General features: G+C 40.5%; 2 protein-coding genes across 4 annotated transcripts; one reads left to right on the top strand and one right to left on the bottom strand.

Moving 5' to 3' along the window:
- The first annotated feature begins 1174 nt into the window (after positions 1-1174).
- LOC104233636 (UPF0481 protein At3g47200-like) lies at positions 1175-3657 on the top strand. Its single transcript, XM_009787063.2, has 2 exons — positions 1175-2327; positions 2702-3657. Exons 1-2 carry the CDS (start codon positions 1357-1359, stop codon positions 3348-3350), a joined length of 1620 nt encoding a protein of 539 aa, XP_009785365.1. The 5' UTR covers positions 1175-1356; the 3' UTR covers positions 3351-3657.
- Positions 3658-3765: 108 nt separating this feature from the next.
- LOC138886530 (protein RER1A-like) lies at positions 3766-16440 on the bottom strand. 3 transcript variants are annotated; one of them, XR_011405464.1, is made up of 5 exons: positions 15952-16089; positions 15748-15851; positions 14514-14704; positions 10179-10289; positions 9552-10019 (listed from the first exon to the last, which is right to left on the bottom strand). XR_011405464.1 is itself a non-coding variant. In XM_070168127.1 (3 exons), the coding sequence occupies exons 1-3, from the start codon at positions 16119-16121 to the stop codon at positions 4034-4036; spliced, it is 609 nt and encodes a 202-aa protein (XP_070024228.1). In that variant the 5' UTR covers positions 16122-16440; the 3' UTR covers positions 3766-4033. The 3 variants fall into 3 exon arrangements, 1 of the variants encoding a protein (XP_070024228.1); XR_011405465.1 differs by having other exon boundaries at positions 9552-10014; XM_070168127.1 differs by lacking the exons at positions 9552-10019; positions 10179-10289; positions 14514-14704 and adding exons at positions 3766-4087; positions 4198-4378 and having other exon boundaries at positions 15748-16440.
- Between the last annotated feature and the right edge of the window lie 4802 nt (positions 16441-21242).

The raw sequence follows: 21242 nt of genomic DNA, 5'->3' as shown, positions 1-21242 counted from the left end.
TTTTAACAAGTTTAAATATGTGGGTTTAAATTTTGAATTTGATTTTGTGAGAAATTTGGAGTGGGTGTTATTTAGATTTGTTAGAAATGGTATAAGGAGGTTGTATATAAAATTTGAAGTCATTTAATGGAAATTTGGACTGGTTTTGAACGAGAATTGCAACTGAAAATCATGGAAGAAGTTCGTCTACAGACGCTTGTATAAAAGTGTATAAAAGTGTATAATAGCATATAAGGTGTGTTTCTACACTCATATACACTATTATACAAGATTATACATAATTATACAAAATACTGACTTTGTCTTCTTCCTTATTCCTTTTCTGAAATTTAACTCAAATCTTGCTCAAATCTACTCCAAATCACTTCAAATTTAAATTTTGTACTTCTTTTGATATTTTCAATCAATTGGAACAACACCCAATCCAAACAACTAACAAATTCAAAAAAAAAAAACATTTTCAAAAGCAAAGCTTTGAATGGTCTTCAATGGTGGACTTCTACTCTTCAATTTTCTTACATTGCAAGCAGGTGACATAAGAGGAGAAACAGAAAATACACGGCCCTTGAAGCATATGTAAAAGATGTGAGAAGAAGAGAGAGCGAAAGCAATGGTTGTGAGAACAAAGAATTAACTCCATAGCTTTTAGAAGCAATGGCTGTAAGAATGAAGATTTTGAATTTGCAAGTACTTTCAAAATATGTACAATGTGGGCTAGGTGGGGTAAAACTTAAAAATATGGGCTATTTTTTATTATGGTGTGAAGTCATATATATTTTCTTGTAATTCTTTCAATTAATAATATGACCTTTGACATCAGGAAAATAATTACTAATCCATAGTGATGACCTGAGATCGATTCACTCTCAATGCCTTCTGGGTCTAAGCCTGTCACACAGGGCTTGCCTAGTGCGGTTTACATCTTCTGTGTGGTTTGCAAGCTATTACACAATGAGGGATTTACCCAGTGCGCACAAAGTGCTCACCACAAAGTGCTCACCCGAATGACAGAGGCTGTAGCGTCTGTAATTTTCTTGGGATTCCAAAAAAAAAAAAATTACAAACTATAGAGCTGATAACAGAGTGTTGAAGATCATATTAATTTTTTAGGCAAAAAACGTGAACAACAGTTCATTTAAAATAGTGAAGAATGGGCCATTAGGCAGCATTTTCCCCAGTTAGATTAGGTCAACTTCAACATCCTACAATCATCACTTTCTATTCACATTATAAGGAAAACGACATGTTACTTACAAGCTAAAGTTGCCTTAAAAGTAATAAACAATCCAACAAAGCATTCTTCTTGCTTTAATAGAATGATCCAAACTCCTATCTTTTGAAGAAAGCAAGCCAAAAATGGTTGCAGTATTCAACAAAGATCTTTTGAGTTGGTACCTCATTACCCTCAAGCTCAAAGAAACAGTTGATGCTGGTCTACAAAATGCTCCTACTCCTACCACCAGCAGATCCATTGAATTTCCAGAAGTGCCCTTACAACAACAACAGCAACTGCCCCTGTTGCATAAAGAACAACATCAGCCATCTGATTCTTTGAAAGTTACAATTGAGGAAAATGCTCCTATTATAGAAGAGGGCCCTAAATCACCAGAATCGGAATGGGTAATTAGCATTAAGGAGAAATTAGAGCAAGCTAAACAGGATAATGATGCTGGATCATGGGCTAAACTCTCAATATACAGAGTCCCCTTAAGCTTGCGTAAAGATGATGATAAAGCTTATATTCCTCAAATTGTTTCTCTTGGTCCTTATCACCATGGTAAAAGACGCCTACGCAATATGGATCGCCATAAATGGCGAGCCGTTTACCATATCCTCAAGCGGACGAATCAAGAAATTAAACTGTATTTTGATGCAGTAAGAGAGCTTGAAGAGAAAGCACGCGCTTGTTATGAAGGGAATATTACAATGAGCAGCAATGAGTTTGTTGAAATGATGGTTCTTGACAGTTGTTTTGTTCTTGAGCTGTTTCGTGGAGTTGCTGGTGGATTCACGCATTTTGGTTATGCGAGGAATGATCCGATTTTCGCGATGCGAGGATCGATGCATTCTATTCAGAGAGATATGATTATGATTGAGAATCAAATTCCACTATTTATACTTGATCGGTTGTATGGGATTCAATCTGAAATGCCTGATGAGAAAGGTATTGTAGCAAGGTTAGCTTTAAGGTTCTTTGATCCATTGATGCCAACTGATGAGCCATTGACGCAGAGTGACTTGAACAAATTCAAGTCTTCCATGGGACGTTCTACTTCCTTTGATCCGTTGGGAGACCTTGGTGGACTTCATTGCCTTGATGTTTTCAGGTAAAGGTTACAAATGTGCCGGTTGGGTCAAATAACGGATCATAATCCAACTTCCGTCCAACCCCCCTCTTTCCTTTTTTCCTTTTTGGAAAAAAAAAAAAAGGTATAAGAACAAACATATTTTTCTCAAGTGATTAGCTCAAGTTTTTCAAAAATTACATAATTTTCAATCTCCAAATTTGATTTGTAAGTTTTGGATTGTATTACATTTTGACCCGTTGCATTACACTATTTGACCCGTTACTACCCAATATTTTGATGATGGTTATTTCGGGTTCAATCCCTTTAGGTCAACACACAGGTCATAACCACCGGTTTAAACTTGAACCGATTGGGCTGGAACAATGAGCTGATTTTGACACCTCTATTTTCAGGAGGAGCCTTTTGCAGACAGGGCCTAAGCCAACACCTAGGACGTGGATCAAGCGTTGGTCACATTCGAATCGGGTTGCAGACAAACGCAGGCAGCAATTGATTCATTGTGTTTCGGAGCTAAAAGACGCTGGGGTTAAGTTCAAGAAAAGGAAGACTGATCGGTTCTGGGATGTGAAATTTCAGAATGGAATCCTCAAAATGCCTAGGCTTTTAATCCATGATGGTACAAAGTCACTTTTCCTCAACCTGATTGCTTTTGAACAATGCCATCTTGACTGCACCAATGACATAACTTCGTACGTAATCTTCTTGGACAATTTGATTGATTCCCCAGAGGATGTTAGTTACCTCCATTATTGTGGAATAATTGAGCATTGGCTTGGTAATGACGCGGAAGTTGCTGACCTCTTCAATCGGCTTTGTCAAGAGGTTGTTTTCGACATCAATGACAGTTACCTTTCACAGTTATCTGACCAAATTAACAGGTACTATGACCATAGGTGGAATGCTTGGCGTGCTACTTTAAGGCACAAGTATTTCAACAACCCATGGGCAATTATCTCCTTCATTGCTGCTGTTATTTTGATAATGTTCACCTTTGCACAAACGTTTTATGGAGTCTATGGCTACTACAGACCACCTCAGTAGTTCTCGCTCAATTCTTCAAACTGATTTTTGCTATTAATGGACAATAGCTAATATAAATTGTATATGCCAATACGCTGGCCACAACCCAACCGCCTTGCTCCGCCGCTATTTGGATTATTATTTCCTTTTTTGGTGTTTAAACACTTAACTGGTCGATGGAAAACCAGAAAAGTTCTCGTTTTCTCTCCTTTTTTTTTTTGGCGTGCCACGGTCTTTGGCAGACCGTGCTCTAAATACAAATTGGTGTGCACTTGTAATTGTGAAGATTCAAATGGTTTCTGCCATACTTAGAAACTTACATCTGGAACATTGTCGATCTTAATGATTCACTGTTTACTAACTACAGTTAAATGTTTATTTGCTTCAAAGAGAAGCTTCTGGCACAGAAGAAGCCTGCACACAACTAAAAAAAGCAGAGCAAAGGTACTGTATGACATTGGTCCTTGTAAAGCATAATTTGCAGAAAGCTACACACATGGAAATTTAAGATTTCAATACATAGGAACAATGCCCAGAAGCAAAGCAACGACCGTCGCCTCGACGCTAATTCCCTAACAGTTTCTTCCACTTCCAGTAAATATCCTAGAAAATCTTTGGCTATTGAAGCAGAAAAGAAAGATAACCGGCAGCTGCATGATGCATTCCATAGAATAAGCAGCTGCTGAGGACCTGTATGTTTCAGTCTAAGGGAGAAGATTTTCACTTTCTGATGAAACTGCTGTCTTCACATCATACCGCTGAAAGGGTGGAGGGAACAGGGATGAAAACATAATTCTCAGTCACTAAGGATAATTATGAAAACAAAGACGAAATCAAGAGAAATTTACTTAGATATGAAAGGTTTAACCTGCTTCCCAAAAGAGAACGGCACATATTTATATTTTATCATGTGTCGTATTTGTCTTCTCATTGTAAGTGTGAACAGCACGATCCAATAGAAAAGGAGAATTGGCCAAAAGACAGGCACATCAAATGCACTGAAGAATGTTAACACGAAGGCAACGCCGAAAGCCTTGGTAATTGAGTACCTTCACGCAGGAAACAGAAAAATCAATGCCCACAAAAATCATTGAGAAATTAGAGATGCTGAAAATGTTGGTTTATGTTTAGTTAACAATGGCATGCTGAAAATGTTGGTTTATGTTTAGTCAACAATGGCATGCCAATTGGAAGAGTTGGTGGAAAGAGTTGGTGTGGATGCTAGGAGGAAGCTTCCTCCTTTGATGTCACCCATGACATCAAGAGGAGGTAGTTTGATGTCAGCAATGACATCAAGAGGAGGTCTTTACCTCTATAAATAGATGCACTCCTTCACTTGTAGAAATCATCCCAAAATAATACAATACATTGTAGTGAGTAGAGAGTTAAGAGAGAAATTCTCTTAAGTGTAATTGGGAAATCTCCCCTTCCTTTGTTAATATTAAAAGGACAATTGTTCTCTGGTGGACGTAGGATTATTTTGATCCGAACCACGTTAAATCTTGTGTTCTTTCTTTTACGTTTCCGCTAACAATTGGTATCAGAGCGACAGGATCCTTTAACGATCCAAGGAGGAAGAACAAGCAAATATGAGTTCCATGAAGTTTGAAATTGATAGATTCAATGGACGCAACAACTTCAATATCTGGAAGATCCAGATGATGGCGTTACTGCGGAGGGAAGGTTCAATCCATGCTATTGACAGAAAGTATCCTACGGATATATCAGCTCCCGACAAGGAGAAGATTGAAGGGGATGCATTGAGTGCAATCCAACTATCCCTTGCACCTAACGTGCTTTGTGAAGTGAGTACGGGTACCGAAGAGACGGCCAAACAGTTGTGGGAAAAGCTAGAAGGGCTATACCAAGACCGATCAGTGACAACAAGAATGTTGTTACAACGGCGTCTTCACACATTTAAGATGGGGCCAGGTACTTCGTTACAAGATCATTTAGATGCGTTTAATAAACTTGTCATGGACTTACAGATTGCAGGAATTAAAAGGGAGGAGGAGACGCTTGCATGTGCTTTGCTATTTTCATTGACTTCAGGATATCGTGATATTGAGAATTCAATGATGTATAGCAAGGAGCCTATCAAGCTTGAGCAAGTGCGGCAGGCACTTAACTCTAGTGATGTGCGGAGGCACATTGAAGGAGATAGAGATGACCAGGCAAGTGGCCTCTTTGTAAGAGGCCGGACTAGCCAACAGGGAAAGACCAAATCAAAGCACAGATCAAAGTCTCGTGTGAACAAGAAGAATACAGAGTGTTGGGGTTGTGGCAAGAAGGGGCACTTTGAACGAGATTGCCCAATGTCAAAGTCCAAGGAAAAGGCGAGTGCATCTACAGTTGAACAGGTACATAATTTTGATAATGATTATGTACTAACAACATCGTGTAATAATAATAGTAGTTATGAAAACAAATGGGTGTTAGACTCTGCTTGTACTCTGCATATGACGTTCCGAAAAGACTGGTTTAGCAGCTACGAGAAAAGTGGAGGAACCGTAGTAATGGGCAATAATGCAACTTGTGCAATAGTTGGCATTGGCTCAGTTCGGGTTCGCTGCCATGATGGAATCGTGAGGACTATTACACAAGTCCGTCATGTTCCTGATCTGAAGAAGAATTTGATCTCCTTGGGTACTCTGGATGAACAAGGCTACAGGTACATGAGCGAAGCAGGAACTATGAAGGTGACTAAAGGTTCTTTAGTCATGCTGAAAGGCAAGCTGGAGAATGGCCTTTACACATTGGCCGGAAGCACCATTGTTGGCTCTGCAAATGCATCTACAGTGCAGTTATCTAATGATGACAAGGCAAGACTATGGCACATGAGACTGGGTCATATGAGCGCACGTGGACTGGAGATGTTGAGCAATCGTAAACTTTTGGAAGGTGAGAAGATCAGCACGCTTGACTTCTGTGAGCACTGCGTTCTAGGGAAGCAGAAGAAGGTCAGCTTCAGCACTGGCAAACACAAGACAAGAGGAGTGCTAGACTACATCCATTCAGATTTATGGGGTCCTTCTAAACTTCCATCGAAGGGCGGAAAGAGGTATCTTCTCATTTTTATTGATGATTTCTCACGAAAGGTTTGGGTGTATTTTTTGAAGGCAAAAAGTGATGCTTTTGAAGCATTTAAAGAGTGGAAGATTTTGATTGAAAATCAAATGGAGCGGAAAATCAAGTATCTTCGCACAGACAATGGCTTGGAGTTTTGCAATGAAGAGTTTAATGAATTCTGCAAGGTTCATGGGATCTCAAGACATAGGACTGTCAGGCATACCCCACAGCAGAATGGAGTTGCCGAGAGAATGAACAGAACTCTTCTTGAAAAGGCTCGTTGTATGCTCTTACAAGCCAAAATGTCCAAAGTATTTTGGGCTGAAGCAGTTCACACTGCTGCTCATATTGTCAATCGATCTCCAGCATCGGCAATTGACTTTAAGACTCCGAATGAGGTATGGTCAGGTGAACCCTCTAACTATTCATACTTACGAGTATTTGGGTGTCCAGCTTATTATCACGTTAATGAAGGAAAGCTTGAACCAAGGGCTAAGAAGGCCATATTCGTAGGGTATGTGGATGGAGTAAAAGGGTACAAACTTTGGTGTTTGTCTTTACTCAAATTTATAGTTAGTAGAGATGTCACCTTCGATGAATCCTCTATACTTGATCCCCGTAAAGTTTCCGTGGAGTTTTCAGGAAACAAGAACAACGAGCAGGTGGAGCTTCCGGTGGAGCTTGCCAAGGAAAAGGATCAAGAGACTCAGGTTAAAGATGAGTCAGAAGATGTAGGCGTTGAAGAACTTGCTGTCAATGAACCATACACAATTGCGAAGGGGAGGGAGAAGAGGCAGACACGAGAACCGGAACGCCTTATAAATCAAGCAAACTTGATTGCATATGCGTTCGTAGCTGCACAAGAAGAGATTAAAGATCTGGAGCCCTCCTCGTATATTGAAGCAACTTCTTGCAAGGATGCCGCACAATGGCGGTTAGCCATGACTGAAGAGATGGAGTCTCTTCACAAGAATCAGACATGGGTCTTAGTGAAAAGACAAAAGGGGAAGAGGACAGTTGGATGCAAGTGGGTCTACCGAAAGAAAGAGGGAATTTCTGAAGTGGAAGATGTTAGGTTCAAGGCGAGATTGGTTGCAAAAGGTTTCAGCCAAAAGGAGGGAATTGACTACAATGAGATTTTCTCTCCGGTCGTGAAGCATAGCTCAATTCGCGTGCTACTAGCATTGGTTGCACAATTTGACTTGGAGCTTCAACAGCTTGATGTCAAAACTGCTTTCTTACACGGTGATCTAGAAGAGACAATCTATATGGATCAACCTGAAGGTTTCCTAGCTGAGGGAAAAGAAGATCACGTATGCCAACTAAAGAAGTCTTTGTATGGTTTGAAGCAATCCCCTAGACAGTGGTACAAGAGGTTTGATGCATTCATGACTACACATGAATTCTCAAGGAGTGCATTTGATAGTTGTGTGTATCACAAGAAGATGTCTGGTAACTCAATGATTTATTTACTGTTGTATGTTGATGATATGCTTATTGCTGCTAACAACATTACAGAGATAAATGCTTTGAAGAAACTATTGAGTAAGGAATTTGACATGAAGGATTTAGGAGCTGCAAAGAAAATCCTTGGTATGGAGATTTCAAGAGAAGACGATGTTGTACATCTTTCTCAGAAGAGGTATATTGAAAGGGTTCTCGAGAGATTCAATATGCAAACGTGCAAGCCTGTAAGTACACCATTAGCTCCTCATTTTAAACTTTCAGAGTCACAAATGCCTCAGTCCGAGGATGAGGTGGAGCATATGTCAAAGATTCCTTATGCCAGTGCAGTTGGTAGTATTATGTATGCTATGGTATGCACACGTCCAGATATTGCTCAATCTGTAAGTGTGGTAAGTAGATACATGTCCAACCCAGGAAAGAGGCATTGGGAAGCTGTCAAGTGGATATTGAGATATTTCAAAGGAGCTTCTGGTGTTGGTCTTACCTTTCGAAAAAGTGGTACAGGTATTTCAATTCTCGGTTATGTGGATTCTGACTATGCAGGAGATCTTGACAGAAGAAGGTCCACAACTGGATACATCTTTACCCTCGTTGGCAGTGCCGTCAGTTGGAAGTCGACTTTGCAGTCGATTGTCGCTTTGTCTACGACAGAAGCAGAATACATGGCAGCAGCGGAGGCGGTAAAGGAAGCTATCTGGTTGAAAAGTTTAGTAGCGGAATTGAGTTTGGTTCAGCTGGAATCAACTCTTAGATGTGATAGTCAGAGTGCTATTCATCTAATGAAAAATCAGAGATTTCATGAGCGCACTAAACACATTGATGTCAGATTTCATTTTATTCGAGATGTTATTGATGAGGGAACTATCAAGGTCGTGAAGGTTATCACAGATGATAATGCTGCAGACATGTTGACCAAGATAGTCCCGCTCGCTAAGTTTGCACACTGCAAGGACTTGGCGGGGGTGTGCATCAACTGATGCAACTCCGAAGAGAACAGTTGCTAGGTGGAGGTGGTATGTTCAACAATGGTTTGATTCTTCTTGTTTCTTACAACGGGGTTGCCCAGTAAGCTTAGAAGTTTTGGCCAGAGTTGTTCACACGCTCGAAACGCAAACCAAGGTGGAGATTGAAAATGTTGGTTTATGTTTAGTTAACAATGGCATGCTGAAAATGTTGGTTTATGTTTAGTCAACAATGGCATGCCAATTGGAAGAGTTGGTGGAAAGAGTTGGTGTGGATGCTAGGAGGAAGCTTCCTCCTTTGATGTCACCCATGACATCAAGAGGAGGTAGTTTGATGTCAGCAATGACATCAAGAGGAGGTCTTTACCTCTATAAATAGATGCACTCCTTCACTTGTAGAAATCATCCCAAAATAATACAATACATTGTAGTGAGTAGAGAGTTAAGAGAGAAATTCTCTTAAGTGTAATTGGGAAATCTCCCCTTCCTTTGTTAATATTAAAAGGACAATTGTTCTCTGGTGGACGTAGGATTATTTTGATCCGAACCACGTTAAATCTTGTGTTCTTTCTTTTACGTTTCCGCTAACAGATGCTTTATGTGCTGCTTATACAGGCTATGGTATATAAAATTTATTTTGACATGGATGACAATGGACATGCCTGACTGAATATTGCAATTCTCAAATTAGCATAGATCAGCGGCAGGGAAAAAGAACAAAATGTCGAACAAAGGGACTGTATTTATTGATTTCTGCAGCAATGAAACACGAAAATACTCATTGAGACATAGATACACACTATTTCTGTACAATCTCCCACTTTGATGGACCATACAAACTACAAAAGTCAGTGAAAGGTTCAGGTCAACAGTACGACACCTGTTGCAAGTACGACAGTGATAAATAACAATCATTCAGCGACTCCAGTCAAAATTGGGCAGGTCTATCCCATTCTATGTAAACTCGCATATGTACATCAGGTTCCATATAACCTATGGAGTATGGCCAGACACAAGAAATATGTGAAATACTAATAAATGCTTGCAAATTTATCTGGTTTATACATAATAGATAGAGAGACAAGACCATGGTTCCCAAATATATACCATCACTGACTATATAAATATCAGAGCAATGGACGGCTGCTCCATTTCTCTGGTTGGAGCTTTCAGTTTTAACGATGATCCTGCACTACACATGCAGATTTATTACGTCATGCACGCATAAAATGTAACATAGCTTTATTTTGTTGTATGCGTCGAGAGAGAGAAGGGGAGAAGGGAGGGGGTTCTAATTTGATTCCAATTATCACTTAGACAAAAATAAAATAAAATTGTAACTTAGCCACACCTATGTACGTGTTGAAGAGAGAGAGCGAGGATTACTTCTGCTAGCTCCAACATCAGTAGTCCCGACTCTTGATAAAGAATCTCAAAATAAGGTTTTAACTATTTTCATGACCTGAGACAAAAAATTTCACATCATATGTCTCGCAATTTTTTGCAAACTGTTATTCATAACCATACTAATCTTGCAGCCTATATCTAGTTCAAGAGACAACCATCTACAGTTGGAAAGAACAATTTTTGCAACTGAAACTTACTATCGAGGAGCATTTCCTACACAATTTTTGCTGCCTATATCTAGCTCAAGAGACATAACCATCTACAGTTGGAAAGAACAATTTTTGCAACTGAAACTTACTATCAAGGAGCATTTCCTACTTAAAAGGTCCACGTCATAAAAGTACTGCACCGCCATATGAGTATTGTGAACAAAATAGAAAGAATAACTTGTGTTATCATTCCAAGAGGTGAGCAATATAAATTCATGTACATCAGATGCTAACCAAGGAAAGAAATAAAAGAGATTCCTACAAATCTGCTATTTATGTACAAGAAAGAGTCTACATTCATTCTATAATAAGTGTCTAGATTCATCCTATAATAAGTGTCTAGATTCATTCTATAATACTCCCCCTCAAGCTGGAGCATATATGTTGATCATGCCCAGCTTGTTACGAAGGTAACTAATTCGAGTACCATTCAATGCTTTAGTGAACAAATCAGCTAGTTGCTCTCTTGTCTTCACGTAGGCAGTGGAAATCAAGTTCTCTTGAATTTTCTCACGAATAAAATGACAGTCAACTTCAATATGCTTGATTCTTTCATGATACACTGGATTTGAGGCAATATGGAGCGCAGCTTGATTGTCACACCAGAGCTTTGATGGAGTAGGATGCTTCAACCCCATTTCAGTTAAAAGATGGTATATCCACATTATCTCACATGTTGATTGTGCCATAGCTCTATACTCTGATTCTGCACTGGACCGAGATACAACATTCTGTTACTTACTTCTCCATGATATCAAGTTTCCACCAACAAATACACAGTAACCAGTAGTAGATCTTCTGTCAATCTTGGATCCAGCCCAATCTGCATCTGCAAAACAATCAATGCAGGAATGCCCGTGGTTGCTATATAATATGCCAAGTCCAGGAGCTCCTTTTAAGTAACATAGGATCTGCTCCAAAGCCTCCCAATGTTTGATTGTGGGCGCGGACATGAATTGGCCAACCATACTTACTGCAAAAGCAATATCTGGACGAGTCATAGTGAGATAGTTTAATCTCCCAACTAACCTCCTGTATCTATCCGGATCATTAAATGACTCGCCATCATCTTTCATAAGATGCAAATTAGGAACCACTGGAGTACTGCAAGGCTTGGCAGCCAACTTACCAGTTTCTGCCGGATACTTTCGCTGAGATAGAAAAATTCCCTTCTTGCTTCTAGTTACTTCTACTCCCAAGAAATATTTCAATTGTCCCAAGTCTTTTGTATGAAACTTAGTGTGCAAGAAAGACTTGAGAGAAGAGATTCCTGCATAGTCACTTCCTGTAATCACAATGTCATCAACATATATAACAAGGAAAATAGATCTAGTTGTTGATTGCTCGTAGAAGACTGAATGATCACATTTGCTCTTTTTAGCCCAAATTCTTGAACTACCTCACTAAATTTACCAAACCAAGCCCGGGGACTCTGCTTCAAGCCATATAAGGACTTCTTTAAATGACAGACCTTTCCATACTCCCCCTGAGCAACAAAGCCAGGTGGTTGCTCCATATACACCTCTTCATAAAGATCATCATGAAGAAATGCATTCTTAATATCCAATTGATGAAAAGGCCAACTCTCAGAAGCTGCTAGAGAAATGAACAAGCGGACAGAAGTAAGTTTGGCAACCGGAGAGAATGTGTCTGAATAATCCAATCCATAAGTCTGAGCATACCCTTTGGCCACAAGTCTGACCTTAAGTCTTGCCACAGAGTCATCTGGATTAACTTTGACCGTGAAGGCCCATTTGCATCCCACTGTTTTCTTTCCACTAGGTAAATTCATTAAATCCCAAGTATGGTTTTCATCTAAGGCATGTATTTCCTCAAGCATTGCTTCAGACCATCCAGGATGATTCAAAGCCTCTTTCACCGTTTTGGGTATAGATATGGAGTCTAGAGATGCAATCAAAGATCTAGACGCGGGGGATAAGTGGTCGTAGGAAACAAAATTAGCAATAGAATATGTGGATTTGCAAGTACGTGTACCTTTGCGTAAAGCAATGGGAAGGTCAAGGTATTCTGGAGGATCAGGCAGAAGAGGAACAGATGACAAAGGAACTGGTGCAGGAGACGTATCATTTGTCTCTCGCCTGCGCGAGTAAACTTGAACAATTGGTGGTCTTGCTAACATAGTTGGAGCATGTGTTGAAGGCACAATAGTCGATTCGTGCTCTATAGAAGAGCTAGGAGATGAAGGAACATCATCTGATTGCCCTGTCAAAGTACGGGTAACCTGATATACTAGCCACTCATCTTCCTCCCCCTGACTTGTAGAGATGGGAGGTGCATAGAAGAATGGTATAGTCTCTGAAAACACCACATCAATTGACACCAGATATTTGCCAAGTTCAGTAGAATAACACCGATACCCCTTCTGAAGGCGAGAATAACCAAGAAAAACACACTTCAATGCCTTGGGATCCAACTTGGTAACAGATGGTCAAACATCTCGAACATAACATGTGCTTCCAAACACCTTAGGTTCCACAGGAAATAATGACTTATTTGGAAAAAGAATACTGTAAGGCATATTACCTCCAAGCACAATAGATGGCATGCGATTAATCAAAAAACAAGTCATGGAGACCGCATCAGCCCAGAACTGTTTAGGAACTTTTATTTGGAACAGAAGTGCCCGAACTGTCTCAAGTAGATGCCTATTCTTCCTTTCAGCAACTCTGTTTTGAGAGGGTGTATCAACACATGAAGACTGATGTAGTACACCATGTTGTCTCATGTATGACTGAAATAACTCTGACATGTATTCTTTAGCATTATCACTCCTTAGAATACGCACCGAAGCATTGAATTGAGTTTTGACTTCAGCACAAAAGGCAGAAAAGTGAGTAAACACTTCAGAGCGACTCTTCATAAAGCAAATCCAAGTCATTCGGGAAAAATCATCTACAAAAGTGACAAAATACTTATGTCCAGTTTTAGAAACAACAGGACATGGTCCCCAAACATCAGAATGAACTAACTCAAAAGATGACTCAGCTCGCTTGTTAACCCTTGGACCTAACGAGATGCGATGATGTTTTGCAAATCGACATGACTCACAATCCAATGAAGAAATATTCTGAAACTAAGGACAGAGCTTCTTCAACAAAGGCAAAGAGGGATGCCCCAATCGACAATGTGCTTCAAAAGGAGACACAATACTAGAGCAATAGACTGTGGCTCCCATTCATCAAGGATATAGAGATCACCACATAAATACCCTTTACCAATAATTTGTTTCGTCGTAAGATGAAGAAACAAACAATGATTGGGAAAGAACGCTACACAGTAATTAAGGTCTCTGGTGATTTTACTAACAGAAATCAAATTAAAGGCCAAGTTTGGTAGACTTAATACAGATAACAGGGTAATAGAGGAAGTCGGTTTAACAGTTCCAGATCCAACACTGCTACATGTTGTTCCATCAGCTACAGTAAGTGAAGAGGGTGCTTTGTGTGATCGAAAGCTAGAAAAAATATTTGGATTATCTGTCATGTGATTTGTGGCACCTGAGTCAATCACCCATTTATTTGAAGAGGTGATAAGACATGTCTTATCTGGCCCGGCAAAAGAAGTAATTGAAGAAGATTCCTTAATTGATTTATGATATTGAAGGAACTCAAGAAACTCATCCGAAACTAGGATTGTTGGACTAGAAGTTGTATCACTATTTCCTCCTTGCTTACCATTTATGGTCATCTTTCCAAAAATCCCCAAAGTATCAATATAAATGTCAGAAAAGCCAATAAAGCTCAAAAGTTCTCCACCAGAATAACACTATCCAACGAAATAGCGAAGGAAAGACACCCAATGAAACAAAGAAACAGAACTCCAATAGAGCCAATATAATGGGCAATAACCAATCAAAAGTCCGGCTAATAGTGCAAGAATCAGTAACCAAGAATCACTAACCAACAGATTAATCTCAAAGCTATAAAAAAAAGGGCCAAAGTTCTGCACACAAAGTTGGTTCACTACTAAGGATCAGGCAATCACAGAAGGAAACAAAATTTGAACACAATAGAGAAAAGGTGACAAAACCTTGACACTATGAACCAAACCTGGGACAGTCAGAGATTTTCCCAGCCGAGGTTTCTTGAACAAACAAACACCATAAGCTGGACGAAAATGTAAAGTCGATGTCGGAGAGATGGTTAAACTTCAAATTCCAAACCCTTCAAAAGTATTCTGACCCTAACTGACAGTTCCGGTAAGTTCTCTATCTAACTCCGGTAAAGCCGGAGAACCCGCTCTGATACCATGTGAACAAAATAGAAAGAATAACTTGTGTTATCATTCCAAGAGGTGAGCAATATAAATACATGTACATCAGATGCTAACTAAAGAAAGAAATAAAAGAGATTCCTACAAATCTGCTATTTATGTACAAGAAAGAGTCTACATTCATTCTATAATAAGTGTCTAAATTCATCCTATAATAAGTGTCTAGATTCATTCTATAACAAGTATCAACTCCCAGGTATTAAGCAACACTGACGGCGATAAAGATACACTAGTCCAGAATATAACCATATCACAATGCTCACTTCAAAATCACCAGATATATAACTAATGATAAGAAAAGATGATGAAATTATAAAACTGAAAGGTAAGTAACAGGAAATCGGCAATATCACATACAACATCAAATCTTTCACTAACAAAAACACAAACAACAGCCCGCCACCTTCAACACTAATATCAACATCAATGAAGTGTATTGATCAAGATCAGTTCTTTTTGGGGTAAAGTTTATAATGCAATAAGTAGTTATTTATACCATTTCCTCTGACAGCTTTTAATGCAGTAATCAAAGCATGCATTTGCTTAAACATCACATGTTAACCCTAAAAATCTCAAATCCTCACTAATCTAGCTAAGCCATTGCAGATTTAAGTTAAGTGCAGTGCAAAAAAACAATGGGAAACTGTAGCACTTGCCCCTGAATAGCTAAAGAATAAGTAATTAGGATTTTTAACTCGAACTTAAAAATAATAAGGATGCAATTAAGAGAAAGATTAACAGATTGTCTACAATTTTTATCATCATCTACTAGTAGTTTTTATTTACTTATTTATTATAATCTAGTTAAATAGGAGCCCAAATCCTAATTGACTACTTTCAATTTCCCCATCCCTCTGCAAAAAATGGTATATTTTTGCAAAAACAAACAGAAGGTAACAAAGTGCATAAACATAACTCAAGTGTTAATCTCCGATCACCCCCATAAAACTTATTAATCAAGATATAAAAGTTGCGAAATATATGAAGCATAGGAATTGACAGAAAACACACCAGAATTTTAACTCAGGGAGGCGACGAACAAAAGGGCGGAATTCGTCAGTTTCTCGGGTCGGCAAAGTTGGGCCATCGGATAAATCTTGGACCTCCGGGTCAACCTGCGGCGAAAGGAAGCCGATGAGGAGGTTAAGGATGTAGATGCCTAGGCCGTAGGAGACAACATAGAATCCTTGCAATAGGTACACACGCACTACATACAAGATAGCGATAAAGACGAACGCGATCCAACGGTAGAGTAAATGCGGCGTCATTTTATCCAGGAAGTGCTGGAACGACTGGGAAGCAGATGCTGTCAATTGTGTAAAACCAGTGGTTGGAGTAGACGAGCAAGCATCGCCGGCGGTTGCGCCGGCACTGTTAATGTCCATGACCGTGAGTGAGTATTTTTTTTTTTTTGGCTGAAATCGCTTTATTAGTTACTTATGCCGTCACGCGCGGTGTGTTCCTATCTGAGAAAATAGCGGACAAATACTGAGTAAAATTTGGAAGAATCTTATGCCCGCACGCTTCTTGCGTTCTCTCTGTGAAACTCCAAAGCAGTAACCGACGTCAAGTACTGCAAAATTTTAAGATTATTTGTGTACGCCTGCGCTGCCCTTTCAATTTGGAAAACTTCCAAAACTCGCACAAAACTTCTTCGGTTTACCAATTGTTTCTTCCCTTGATATTGTTAAGTGACAAATTAATATAAAGAAAAATTAGTTAGGTTAGAACTTAGTTACATCGAAGTGATGCAAGGTCACCAAAATGCTAATTGAAGTGATGCAAGGTTATGTTTGACCAAAAATTTAGATCTGATTTAAATAATTAAATTTGATAAAATAGAGTTAATCTTAGCCATTATTCATATCCAAGAGATATTTTAATCGATTTTGTCCTAAGATTATACGTACATTATCTAGATAGCAATAAATGATGATAACACTAGCAATATTTAATGATCCCAAAAGGAAAGAGATAACATTAAATAATAATAAATAGCAATGAAGATCATTTAAGTAAATAAGAACATGTGAATCACCCGAAAAGGGTGAGATCTATGGATATTCTTTCTGACAATGATGAATGATTGATGAGCTTTTGAATATTCGGACCGTTCTTGGATCGTGGGGAGAAGTTAGACAAGAATCTCAAGAAAAAGGTATATTTTGTATGTGTGAAATAAAGTAAGGTTCTACAGAGAGTGTCAATGTGTTTTCTTACAGGTGAATATTTCATGTCCCCTATAATTATGTCTCTTTCTTCTTATAATGGAACATGTACCTAAAACCCCTAATAGTACAGGTACAGAGAATATCCACTAGAATATTCTCTTAGTGACTTATCCTAAAACTAGCCGTTATTACTCCGTTTAAGATGAGTGCTCGTCCTCGACCTTGATCTACGGTGACTCCTCGAACCCCATCCTTCATCTCTTGTAAGACCACTTCGGCCTTGGGCAAGCCTTTGTCGAAGTTATACTGGTGACACGTGGCAGCCTTTGAAGGCCCTCTTAATGCTGATATGGTCTATCATCAAAGATAATTTTTGGCCCATATAGTTAATCCTCCCGCATGTTGAGGTCGTCCTCGCAGGCGAGTTCAATCAGCGGATAATATCATTTGTGGTTAAACTTATCGAATAGACCATATGGGTCGTAGTCGTCGTGGCGAGCAAGCAACGTGGCCCTCTATGGGCCGCGTATTTAAAATCTCTTAAATTTTCTAGGTAATTTGTTGGAGTCGTGACTTCATGACGTCATGCGCCATGATGATGCTTATCCTTTGCTTTGATTTGTGTATAACCTTTGATTGGATCCGCTGTTTCGATTCTGGTGCCAACTATGATAAGCCGTTTCGGGTTTGTGCCCATTAAGACAAAACGTTTCGAATTTGGTGCCTTAATTTCTATAAATACGGGTTGTCAAACCCAAATTTGAAATTTTACTCTCCCAAAGTTTTGAGATATCAAACCTCTTCTTTAAACCTTAATTTCTTTGCTTCGTTGCCCCACACCATATCCTAATCTTTCTTTTTAGTATTCTTCTTCATTATCTGAAAATATGTCAAACCTATCATCGGATGCTAGTGAGGGGAGTCATGTCACTCCCATGGCGGTTGTGTTTCCTACTTATGAGGAGAATGTTTATGCCATTGTTTAGGATAAAACTTTCCGGTCGATGGAGGAGATACTCCCTCACAACCCCGAAGCTAGGTCCGATCTCACCCGATCACCGGACGCGGCACTCGGGAAATTCGACGATGGCATCTAATTAGTTGGCTGAATTTAAAGCCAAGTTTGGTCTTCCTAACCACGTCGAACTGATCCCTGCTGAAGTGTATGAAGTGCAAGTTCATCGTCCTGGGTACTGTGTTTTATATGCCTACCCCTTCCTTGTTAGTTACTCGTTTACCTCTTCTCCTGTTAGTGGAAGAGTTTTGTCATCACTACGGCGTTTGCCCCACTCAGCTCGTACCATACGTCTACAAAGTTATGAGGATGTTGACCAAATTTGCTGAGCTTGTCGGGGTCGCACTGACGCTGTGTCATTTGGTGCACTTGTTCACCCCTAGCTTCTATAGGGGGACGATGCTAAACATTCACCACCATGGAGGCAAATGCTTGGTGGTGAAGATAGACGACAAGGCCAGTCACCAGTTCTGCCTTGATTTCTTCTATGTTAGGACTAAGGACGTCGTGGCTAACGTCGACGGCTTCCCTGAGGCTTGGAACTACACACGTAAGTGTCTAACTTTTCTCTTTTCGTCTTTTGCTTTCTTTTCTTACTTCAAGCTAGTTAAATGATTTTTCCTTTCTTGAAGCCAACAACCAACCTCCTCCCCTAGTTGTGCGCATTGTCGATTGGGTCGAGCAGATTCTCCCTCATGCCGTAGGGATCCACGACTGACCGAGATTTTTTAAGAAGTTCATATCGGCTCTCCCCTCATCAGGTAACTTCTCTTTCTTGGCCTTGGTTGTTGCACTTTTTGTTGTATGTCGGCTCGCTCTACTAACTTCTATGTCTCTTTCTTTCTCAAGTAGAGGGTCTTCTCAAAGGATCCGGGTGTCTGTGCCCTCTTTTCGGAGGAGGGCTTATACGCCTTCGGCTTCTGCCCCCATTACAACTACTTTACCTTCCGCACCTGCCCCCGCCTTGGCTACTGCAGTCCAAGAGCCTGACTCCATCTAACTGTTGTTTCTGCTCCTCAACTCTTCTTGCTGGTTGATGAGGATGATGATGTCTCCCCCAATGATGGGGGTATAAGGCCTTGTAAGAGGAGAGTCGTAGATGTTGGGGGAGAAATGCTAATGGTCGTTAACTTAGAGGAGGGCGACTTCGTTCTTCCCGAGACAACCGTAATACATGTTGGAGAACGTACTGGGGTGGATTCCGAGGCCCCACAACTAGGAGAGATGAATGTGGATGTGTCGGTGCGTCCCGAGGGGGAAACGATAGAGGAGGGGGCGCTTGATGACGGCCTCGCACTTTCGAGGCAAGAGGAGGCTTCGTCCTCCAGGGTTGCAGTAGATGTCTCCTCATCAGCCGGTGACAGAGGGAAAGTCGTCGCTGAGGAGGACGGCGGATATGATTCCGACATGGACCTGGACGAGCTGAGAGTGATTGACGAGGGACTCATCCAACTCAAGGTGAGGATGGAGGGGGGCTCTAGGACTATTACGATCCCAATGGATCATAATCTACTTGTAAATATCGAGGAGTTAGTCCCTGCCCTTGGTCCTCTCTGTTCTGAAGTGGAGGGTAAGACACTCAAGAAGATAAATGATGGTACTTTGTCGAAGAACATTTTCGGTCTCGCTCTTAGGGTAAGTACGACTGTCGTATGTCCTTTTACTTATGCCTTAGTTTCCTTTCAGGTTCTAACATCTTTTCTCTATTTTATAGATGGCTATTCTGGAGATTAAGAGTACTCGGTGCGAGAAGAGGCATAAAGAATTTACGTAAAGCTGAAAGACAAATATTCAGCGTGCCATGGAAAGTACAGGGAGCTTCGAGATCAGTTTTGTGAAGGAGGCGACGTGATGGCCTTGAGAGAAGATTTGAAAAAGAAAGACGAAGAGCTAATGGCAGCTATAAAGAGGTTCAACTTTCTTGAGGGGACGTTAAGGGCCAAGGAGGAGGAGTTGGAACTCAGGAAGGGCGTTGAGGCCCAATGTAGCGACCTTCAGGCTCAAGTAGCCCAGTTGTAAGGCCAATTAGACAAGTGCCAATTTCAGATGGAGGCTCTCATGGGTGAGATCGTTGAGAAGTAGAAGGAACTCGAGTAGGCGGAGTCTTCTCAGTTTAAGGCTCGGGGGAGAGTGGAGTTCCTTGAGTTGGCAAATCGAACCCTTTATTCCGAGCAGGATAACGACCTGACAACGGCGAGGGCCAAGGAAGACTGACTTGAGGAGAGGATCGGGGAGATAGACAAGGAAACCTCTGATCTTTATGATCGAGTTGCCACTTTGGAGGCCGAGAAGGCCGAACTGCTTGTGCGGCCTTCTTCGTCTAGTGCTTCTGACTTCTTTAACGTCACTTGGGAGCTGTACAAAGAGTGGATCCATGCCGAGTCCCGACTGGATGTGTTTCGTGACTTGCATGCAACGGGCTCCATTTTTTAGGCGGCCCTTGAGGATGCTCGGGTCAAGGCTCGGCTTGCTTATGGCTATGACCCTATTACCCCTAAGACTGGCAAGGAGGATGTCATAGATTGCCTTGAGGAGGACGCCTGGTATGATTCTATTTACCCTCAGGGCAAGGATGGAGAGGATGTTGGAGGCCGAGACAATGATGGAGTCGATGGTCAGGGTGGTGATGTTGCTGAAGATCGGGTTGATGAGGATATTGAAGGTCATGATGGCGATGGCCAGTAGTTCATTTTTAACTTTTTTGTGTGTTTTTGTTGGTGTCTCCAAGAGACTTTGTAACAAACTCTTATCTATGAATATCAAAGTTGATTTTTACTTTTGCTTGTACCTTTCTCATTTGCCGTGATTTGTTTCAGTACTTGTATGTTTTGCCCCATTATCTTTTTTATTATTGTCGTCCTCTAGCTGGCCATAGTCCTTGGGCTGAATAGCCATAGGCCGAATCATCCCTTTATTTATATAGGTCGAGTATGTCTCACTAGTTGATATGTGGTCGAGGACCGATAGGTGTTGTTAAAACTTAGTCAATATTAACCTTTAATTAAATCGTGTCCCGAGGCAAATTGGTCTTTGTTCGAGCTTGGTCGAACTTAACCTTCTGTCAAGTTGCGGTCGCGGGCCGATAAGTAAAGTTCGAGTACGGTTGAATTTAACCTTTTATTGAGAAGCGGTTGAGGCCGGTAGATGTTTGTTCAAGCTTAGTCAAACTTGTCATTTCGTTAAGTTGTGGTTGAGAGCCAGCAGGTGTTGTTCGAGTGTGGTCGAACTTAAACTTTTGTTATGTTGTGGCCGAGAGTCGGCATGTGTTGTTTGAGCTTAGTCAAACTTAACCTTTTGTTAAGTTGTGGCTGAGGGCCGGT

The sequence above is a fragment of the Nicotiana sylvestris genome, chromosome 2 (genome assembly GCF_000393655.2).
Source record: "Nicotiana sylvestris chromosome 2, ASM39365v2, whole genome shotgun sequence".
In the NCBI taxonomy this organism is placed as follows: Eukaryota; Viridiplantae; Streptophyta; class Magnoliopsida; order Solanales; family Solanaceae; genus Nicotiana; species Nicotiana sylvestris.
This window is presented reverse-complemented; position numbering and strand designations above follow the sequence as displayed.